Source organism: Leptopilina heterotoma, unplaced genomic scaffold (assembly GCF_015476425.1).
Source record: "Leptopilina heterotoma isolate Lh14 unplaced genomic scaffold, ASM1547642v1 Lhet_73, whole genome shotgun sequence".
In the NCBI taxonomy this organism is placed as follows: domain Eukaryota; kingdom Metazoa; phylum Arthropoda; class Insecta; order Hymenoptera; family Figitidae; genus Leptopilina; species Leptopilina heterotoma.
The window spans coordinates 459737-469308 of NW_025111169.1; the positions used below are offsets into that span (position 1 = coordinate 459737).

The window sequence follows — 9572 nt, forward strand, 5'->3', positions numbered from 1 at the left end:
TGCATCTTGTGTCTATCGTGTGTCTTCCAGTGTTGTGTGTACAGATATTGGCCCGCCGCGAAGTCGTGCGATCCTTCGAGAGAAAGGTTTTTGTGTCGGGGCAAAGGAGTTTTTCCAAAGCTGCTCTCACCTAACCCCCTCCCCCCCCTATACAATTTGCTAACTCGTCGTGAACTTCATTGAACTTTGCACTTCAACCATTTTATGAAAACCAGTCATTTTACAACGTATTTTCAAATACCAATTTTTTCTCCTCCTCCTCCTCCTCCTCCTCCTCCTTCTTCTTCTTCGTCTTCAATTCCTCCTTCCAATTATAATTATTGAGGATAGGCCAATTATAATATTGTGAAATTTATATTATTATTTCGTTACTTTTCTTCTTATGTAATGTTATTAGTTCACTGCTTTCGGAATTGGATCAGCTAATTAGATAATTTAGTAAATTAAATAAATTAAATAAATACTTTTTTTAATAGTAAAAAAATCGATAGTAAAAAAATTTAGTGGTACAAAGTTTAGTAGTAGAAAAAGTAATCAGTGCAAAAGCAGATTGAAAATTAAAGAACACTAACTTTATGGAATAAATTAAAGTTTAGAATAAATTATCGAAATGATATACGCAAAGAAAGAATGTAATTATTAATAAACTGTAATTTGGAAATATAAATTTGTGCAGCTGTAAATGAAGACTGAGAATCATGAAAATTGATTTATACATTTAATTCTAATTGTACGTTTAGTTAAGGTAAAATTCAAATCAAAGAAGATGCAATAAATTCATGCGGCGAGGCTGTTAAAGACACACGTATACACATCACGGGACTTTTGCTTTTCCAGCTGACGCTTTTCCAGCTGTAGTCGCGTCGGCCACAAACAAATGCTCTTAACTGCCATAAACGGTAAAAACCAACCGTGAATTAGCAATCTAAAATAGAAATTAAACGTTTCATATTCTTTTTTTTTCACACAGTGCAACAGAATGGATCTTACTAATGAGCCATGAAATTCGTTTAACATTTTTTTTGTTCAATTAAACGTGTTATTCTTTTTTTTTCTCCTTTTTTTAAATATTATTAACGACTCTTTCCCCAAAAATATCATTTTAGTTTTATCGTCCCTTTTTTTTATTGTTCATTCAATTAATCTTTTGAGCTATTTTAATTAAAATTTGTAGAAGCTTTTTGAGAACTTGTAATTATAGTTCTGTTTCATAATGTTTCCATTTATTAATCTAATGTAATGTGATATTTAATAATGTTTTAAAAATATTAATAAAATAGTAAGTTAGAGTATTTATCGTTACTAGAAACAATTAGCGCGCTTATGCGCTGCTGACTTCTTACTCACTTTTTTAAATAAAATTAGCAATTTTAAAAGTTATAGAACGTAAAAATTTTTAATTTAAATTTTTTTTATAAAAATAAAACATAAATTGAAATATATAGTTTTAATGCTATTATAATTATAATAATCATGTATTCTAAAATAGGGAATTTAGGGAAAAGTTAGGAATTTTTATTAAAAGTGCTAAAAAAATTAAATTTTTAGAATTCATAAGAAAATTCAGAATTTTTGTGACTTTTTTGTTTGACTCATAAATTGTAAAATTACCACGAATTCTAATACAAAACCTTCAAATTTTTCAATTTCTGACAAAAATTTATTTTTAAATAACTTAAATCTTGAACAACTATCATAAAATAAATAAATAATTTATTGAATAATTTTACTCAAATATTTCAAAATTAATTCAATTTTAAAAGAGTTTCATTTACAATTTTCATAAATAAATGAACTTCAAACGGTTTCAATTTGAAATTTTCGAAAATTTCAATGTTATATGAAATTAATTAGAAATTTTAATAAACTTAGATTTTTGAAAAATTTTAATAATTCAAAATCTTCTAAAATCATAGTTAAATTTGTCAATATATATTTAATTAATTATTAAAAGTAATGAATTTATAGAAGAATTTTAGTTAAAAACACTAAAAAAAATTGAATTTTGAAGAAGTTATAAATGATTGCAGAAATTCAATTATTTTCAAAAGTAATAAAATTCTTATCACAAAATTCAATTTATGTTTAAAATTTACAAAAAAATCTCGACAAAAAATTCTTCAAGATTCAATTACTTTGAAAAATTTAATTAAAATTCTTTTCAAAATTTCAATTATTTTCAAAAATTTTCCTCATTTCAATCATTTTCAATATCTACTATTTTAATAAAATTACCCAAAGGAATTCAATTATTTAAAAACAATTTTAATAAAATTGTACGCAAACACTTAATTATTTTCATAAATAATAACATTTTTTACAGAGATTCAATTATTTTCATAATAAAAAAAAGAAACTCAACGCAGAATTTAAATTATTTTTAATGCAATTTTCATTAAATTTCTCGAAAAATGAAATTATATTTTAAAAAATTTCATTAAAATTTATCAAAGAAATTAAATTATTCTAAAAACCTTTGCCTATATTTTCAATACATTTTTAATAAAATTATTTTCAACATTTTTAATAAAATTCTTCGTAACAATAAATTCAATTTCTATCAAAATAATTTTAATAAATTTTGTCAAAATTAAATTATTTTCAATGCCTGTCGTACTATTTCAATAAAATCTCACAAAAAAATTTAGTTATTTAAAAAGAAATTTAAATAAAATTCGTATCAATAATTCAATTATTTTCCAAAGTAATATAATTCTTCGCAGAAATTAAATAATTATGTTCAAACATTTACAAAAATTCTTGTAATAATTTCAATTATTTTTATAAATAATAAAATTTTTCTCCGAAATTCAATTATTTTCAAAAATTTTAACAAAATTCTTAGCAAAATTTCAATTATTTTTAATACAATTTTCATTAAATTTCTCGAAAAATGAAATTATTCTTAAAAATTTTCTTCAAATTTATCAAGAGAATTTGATTATTTAAAAATTTGTTGATTAAATTCTTTATGAAAATTCAATTTTAAAAAACATTCAATTATTTAATAAAATATTTACTCTTGTATTTAAATAATTTTCAAAAAGAATAAAGATTTCACAGGAATTCAAATATTTACAAATTTTTTTTATAAGTTTCTTCTCAATAATTCAGTTATTTTCAGAAATAATTAAACGCATCGTAGAATTTCAATTATTTTTAATACAATTTTAATCAAATTCCTTAAAAAATGTTACTATTCTAAAAAGTTTTATTATAATTCGTCAAAAGAATTCAATTATTTAAAAATTTGTTATAAAATTCTTTATAATAATTAAATTTTAAATTTTTTAAATTAAAAATTTATTTGAAAATGAATTTTCGTTTAAATTTTATATAATAATAGAATATGAAAATAATTTCTAAGAAGTTATATAGTAACAATATTCGTATAATATAAAATAATTATTTTAACACTCGATTCTTTTGAATTATTATAAAACATAAAGATAACGATTGCTCCGAGTCGAAGACTCGGAGTAAACTAACTAACTAACTAACTTTATGTTTTATAACAATTTTTTTTCAAAGTTGATTAATTTTAAAAAAAGTTTGAATTTGAATGTTTTGAAGAATATTAATTTCTATGTAAAAATAAAATAATAATGAAATATTTAAAATATTTAGAAAAGAAATTATTGTTTTCGAATAATTTTACAATTAAAGATATTCGTAAATATATTTAACAAAACATTTTTTCAATAAAATTTTTTCCTTCATATTCTAAAACTTTAAAAATTTTCTGTTTCATTTTCAATTAAATTTTCTAATTGACAAATATAATTTATAAACATTTTTTTCCTATATTTTTAAAAAACTTTGAATTAAGAAATAGAATTGATGAAAAATTATTTCCTTAAAAAAATTGAGAATTTTTTACAAAAATATTAAGAAAAGCGGGAATATCTCATGTTTTTCTTCCCAAAAGAAAAAAAAATGAGTTTGTAAACAATATTGTTATTGAGAAATAAAAATTATGCATAAAATGGGTATATTTCCTACTTTTTAGTAAAAATTTTTGAACAATTAACAATTTTCTAGTATTTTTTATAAATAAAAAGGAGAATAAGTTGCATAATAATTTAGATCAGTAAAACGAAATTTGTTATAGAAAAGAGCATATAACTAACAAAATGGGTATATTTTTTATTTGTTAATCATACATTTTTTTAAATTTTCTAATTTGTAATATTATTTTATTATAAATCATGAAAAAATGCCTGCATATTTTCCATTTGTCAAACAATATTTTTTAAAGAAAAATAAAACATAAGCATACACAGAAACTAACTTCAAACTGCCGACAGAATAAAGGAAAGAATACGAAGATTAATATAGTTAATTATTAATTATTATTATTGATATTATTAAATAGAGGAAAAAAATTGCGAATTAAGAGGAAACTTTCATACGTTTTGAATGATGAGCGATGCATGCATCTCTGGCAAAATGAGTATTAATATCGTTGGCATCGATACCAATGACAATAATCTGGATTACATAGTATTCCTTAGGATGATCACCAGGAATCCAGGCAATTTTTTCATGCTGTTGAAAAAAATGTATCATTAATTGTACGTTTAGCATAAAAATGATATTCGACTGGTAAAAAAAAAATTTGCGTAAACCGAAATGAAGCGAACGTTAAACGTCACTTTTACATACAATTTTTTTACTAGTCTGTGATTTTTTGTTTGTTTAATGTTTTTCATGAAAGATTTTCACAACACAATAATTTTTAAGCTACAGAGAGTTTTCACTATAAATTAACACAAATGCAAAGTTTCTTACAATGTGTGAAATATCATTTTGTTTTATCCACTGAATTTTGCATGTTGAATCCGTAGTGTTTAAAACTTTGTAAGACAAAGGTTTTGGAAATTGCACGTGGCCTGTAAATTAAAATTTTGTAATAGAATTTCGTTTTTATTTCCCTTAAAGTGAAAATTTTTAATTCATAGCAATTCAATCTACAATTCTGCATTCAGTATAGAGATTTCATTATCAAAAATAAGAAAGTACAATTCTATTGTACCTGGTTTGTAGTGCTTGCTTTCCCATTGATCGGAACATCCAATTTTATTACACGCGATAATCCTGACACTGTAAATTCCTTCAGCGAGATATTCAAGTGTATATTTATATTTTATGCAAGTTAGATTACGATCCTCTACAAATATTTCAGTATCTGCTTTATAAATCGAGACTGTATACCATAATGCACAATTTTCTTGAAGAGAATCATCAAGTAATGTTACTTTGGCTCCTCCACTCTCAAATGAGATATTAAATGAATTTTCAAAAGGTGTAGCAGGTTTTTCTGTAAATTCAATGTAACTAAAAAGTAAAGTAAGATTTCATTGGATGCCTTTCGGCTTTTACAATCTCAATATCAAAACTTTATTCTCCAAGGTCCGAAAATGTTATTTTGAAAAATTACATTTCTCGTACAAATAAATGTAAAAATTCCGAGTATAACAAATTAAGATGGAGCCATACCTGTCAAAGGTAAAGTTTTACATTCCGCTAATACAAAAGATTTTGAATCTTGTGTAGAAATCGAAGCATGATATACATTTCCAGGCTTTAGATGATCAATCGTAAATGGCGTATCACTAGAGTTTGAACTTAAAATTCTTCGAGTAATATTTTGATCTTGATTTTGTTCAACATGAAAATAAAGATATCGATATCCAATGTCGATAACATTGATTATGTAATCAGTGTCTTTAGAATTATTCGTCAGTTTTTTCCATTTTATTGAACATGTTGTGTCTGTGATGTTTAATACGTTAATATCACTTTCGGATTTACCTGTAAATTAAAATCGTTAGAAATAACCTTTCGAAGAAATTTCTTTTAAACTTAAAAAAAATTTATTTTAAACTTGTACCCGATTTGTATTCTTTGCTTATCACTGGGTCAGAACATCCGTACATATTACACGCCCTAATTTGAACTTTGTAATTATTTCCTTTACTCAGATTATTAAAATGTACAGACGAATTGTGTGTACATCTTAGGTTTCTACTTTCGGTAATTTTTTCATTCGTTGTTGAATTCAATAAGCAGATTTCATACCCGATTTCACAATGTATCCAATTTGAATGCTGTTTCATGAAGATAGTGGCTTTCCTGTCCACAAATGAAATGTAAAACATATTTTCATCTGGTTTTTTAGGTTTGCCTGTAAATTTAAATTTGGAGCAATAAGAATGTTTTAAGATTTATCAAGATAGAAAAAATCAATCAAAAATTTAATCAATTTCAAGCATATACCTAAAGCTTTGTTCGTTGTAACATCCAAACTCTCGTAGAAAATACTATTTCTTTTATCAACAACTCTAAATTTGTATGTAGTGCTTGGTGTAAGTTTAGAAACAAATACAACTAATGAGTCTAAAATTTGCATATAATCAACTTTATGACAATTTACAGATGCAGAAGTATTTTTGTTGTAAACTTCAAGAAAATAATTGTCTTGCACGTATTCATCTTTATTTATAGGAATTACAAGTCGAACTTTTGAATTTTGAACATCATACACGTCAATGATTCCCGATGGTATATCTTTGTCTATATAAAGTATAAAATGTAATAAAAAAAGTTAATGTTATACTTTGGTATTTTAAATAAATTATTACTCGGATTTTATGGACAACATTAATTGAAAAGACCGTATATATTTAGTATCAATGCCATAAAATATATTATGCGTATAATATGCTTACCTCCAAAACTAATAGATTGGCATGTCAATGTAGCAGCAATAGCAAATAACAGCAGGAACTTCATTTTAATATAAATACAAAAACCTGGACTTGTAACAAAATAAGGTTCAACTTTATTCAGATACAGTTGGATATTGAAGGAAATTATCAAGAAAAAACTTAAATGCGCATTCAAGCAAGAGTGGGGGCAATAGATACGAGATGAACGCGCTTTTGTATCTATTTCGGCTTTTGGTTATATTTCATTTACTAACTTTTTTTTTAAATTAGTTTTGTTATTTTTAAAAATACCTTCTTTCATCACAGTATTATGATGGTATCAGTTTATGCCATGTTTAATTCCAAGAACTATTTTATATGATAACAATAGAAAAAATCGAACTTTTAGTTCATTATATATTAAATAATTTATTGTGTTTATTCTCATAGATAAGATAATTTTTTTTCTCAAAAACTGTATAAAACTTTCGGAGAATTGGCTTTTGTAATGGAAACTTTTATCTGAAGTTGAAATTTGGAAAGATCATACGTACGGAAAAAATGTTGGCTCCTCAGATAGACTGGTGTCAGGATCTTTTAAGGGCCCCCTCATGAGGGCCGTCATCTAAAGGCCCCCTAAATAGTATATTTATGATAATAACTTAGTTTTCTTCATTTCTTTTCTCAGCATTCGCAGTTATATGCTTTTTTCTATAACAAATTTCGTTTGGCTGATCTAAATTATTATGCGAATTTTTAACAAATTTTTAAAAATAATTGAATTCATGAAATGAATTTTATAAAAAAAGTTTTTTAAATAATTGACTTTATCCGTACATTTTTATCAAAAAATGTATTTTAAAATAATAAAATACTTGTGAAAATTTTATTATTTATGAAAATAATTCTCATGACGGATTTATGATCATATTTTTAAGAATAATTACATTTTTCGAGAAATTCGATTAAAATTGTATTAAAATGATTTAAATTCTCCAATGAGTTTTGTTATTTATGAAAATAATGGAATTTCTAAAAAGAATTTTACTATTTACGAAAATAATATTGAATCCTTGTAAAAATTTAGTTGTTTATGAAAATAATTGAATTATTGAGAAGAAACTTATAAAAAATTTGTAAATATTTGAATTCCTGTGAAAATTTTTATTATTTATGAAAATAATTTAATGTTTGCGTAGAATTTTATTGAAATTTTTTTTAATAATAGAATTCTTTTGGGTAATTTTATATTGAAATAGTAGATATTGAAAATCATTGAAAAGAGAAAATTTTTTGAAAATAATTGAAATTTTGACAAGAATTTTGTTAAAATTTTGGAAAATAATTGAATTTTGAAGAAGAATTTTTTTATTTATAAAGATAATAATTGGGATTTCGTCGAGATTTTTTTTTTGTAAATTTTGAACATAATTGGATTTTGTGATAAGAATTTTATTACTTTTGAAAATAATTGAATTTTCGCAATTATTTGTAACATCTTCAAAATTCAATTTTTTTAGTGTTTTTAACATAAATTCTTCTATAAATCCATTATTTTTGATAATTAATTAAATATATATTGACAAATTTAACTAATTTTAGAAGACTTTGAATTTTTAAAATTTTTCAAAAATCTAAGTTTATTAAAATTTTTAATTAAATTCATTCAATGTGGAAATTTTATAAAATTTGAAATTGAAACCGTTTGAAGTTAATTTATTTATGAAAATCGTAAACGCAACTCTTTTAAAATTGAATTAATTTTGAAATATTTGAGTAAAATTCTTCATTAAATAATTTATTTATTTTATGATAGTTGATCAAGATTTGAGTTGTTTAAAAAGAAATTTTTATTAGAAATTGAAAAAATTGAAGGCTTTGTATTAGAATTCGTGGTAATTTTATAGTTTATAAGTCAAACAAAAAAGACACAAAAATTAAGAATTTTCTTATGAATTCTAAAAATTTAATTTTTTTCAGTACTTTTAATAAAAATTCCTGACTTTTTCCTGAATTCCCTATGTCAGAATATATGATTATTATAACTGTAATAATATTAAAACTATATATTTTAATTCGTATTTTATTTTTATAAAAAAAATTTGAATTAAAAATTTTTACGTTGTATTATTTTTAAAATTGCTAATTTTATTTTAAAAAATGAGTGAAAAGACAGCCGCGCATGAATGGTTGCTAGTAATTAATAATCGTAAGAATAAAATATAATTAACAGAATATATAATAGGATTAAAAAATTATAATTACTTATAATATATATTATAATTAAACATATACTATTTCTTTATTAAATAATCTAATTAAATATTAGGTACAATTATTTATAATTAATTAATCAATTATATAATTTTCATACAATAATTATTTGTATTTATAATACTCTTAATGAAGAATAAACGAAGGTTTCTTTCAACTGTCACACATTTCTATATAATGGTGTGAAGTTTAATTTAAAAAATGACTCTAATTTACAGTTTTTTTTCTCTTTTTGGATTCGTTGACTGCGTCTGTTTGATTTTTATCTTGATATAGAGAATTTGGCTGCACGCTTTTCCGGCACCAGTGCTGTAAATATAAATATAAAAGCGATGCTATCGATATAGACGAGGCGAGGTTTTCAAGTTTTTGGCAACGATAAAGGACTAAAGATAAGATTGCAGTATAATTCTGAACAGAAACAAAAAAAAAAAAGAAAAAAAAAGAATTCTTCACCTGCCCCTCGTGTGCGACTGATGCATCTAGGAATAATATACCTAACACACGATGCATCTTTTATATTAGTATGTTTTTAGTCATCTTCATTTCTTTTTCTCGACATTCACCCGCAGTTCGGAACGAAATCAC

The 9572-nt window shown here is 23.3% G+C and overlaps 1 protein-coding gene across 2 annotated transcripts; it reads right to left on the minus strand.

The window, feature by feature from the left end:
* Positions 1 to 785: 785 nt before the first annotated feature.
* LOC122510671 lies at positions 786 to 7079 on the minus strand. 2 transcript variants are annotated; one of them, XM_043625486.1, is made up of 8 exons: positions 6732 to 7079; positions 6280 to 6576; positions 5894 to 6187; positions 5500 to 5814; positions 5036 to 5320; positions 4792 to 4892; positions 4413 to 4548; positions 786 to 925 (listed from the first exon to the last, which is right to left on the minus strand). In XM_043625486.1, the coding sequence occupies exons 1-8, from the start codon at positions 6793 to 6795 to the stop codon at positions 918 to 920; spliced, it is 1500 nt and encodes a 499-aa protein (XP_043481421.1). In that variant the 5' UTR covers positions 6796 to 7079; the 3' UTR covers positions 786 to 917. The 2 variants fall into 2 exon arrangements, with proteins under 2 accessions (XP_043481421.1, XP_043481420.1); XM_043625485.1 differs by lacking the exon at positions 786 to 925 and having other exon boundaries at positions 4286 to 4548; positions 6732 to 7078.
* Positions 7080 to 9572: the final 2493 nt, after the last annotated feature.

Excerpts from the sequence above, each read along its gene's own strand:
- LOC122510671 (XM_043625485.1), bottom strand. The coding sequence starts at position 6,795 with ATGAAGTTCCTGCTGTTATTTGCTATTGCTGCTACATTGACATGCCAA. Across the intron at positions 5,815-5,893 it reads AAGCAAAGAATACAAATCGG|GTAAATCCGAAAGTGATATT; the intron begins GTACAAGTTTAA and ends TTTAATTTACAG. Across the intron at positions 4,549-4,791 it reads AAAATGATATTTCACACATT|CATGAAAAAATTGCCTGGAT; the intron begins GTAAGAAACTTT and ends TTTTTTCAACAG.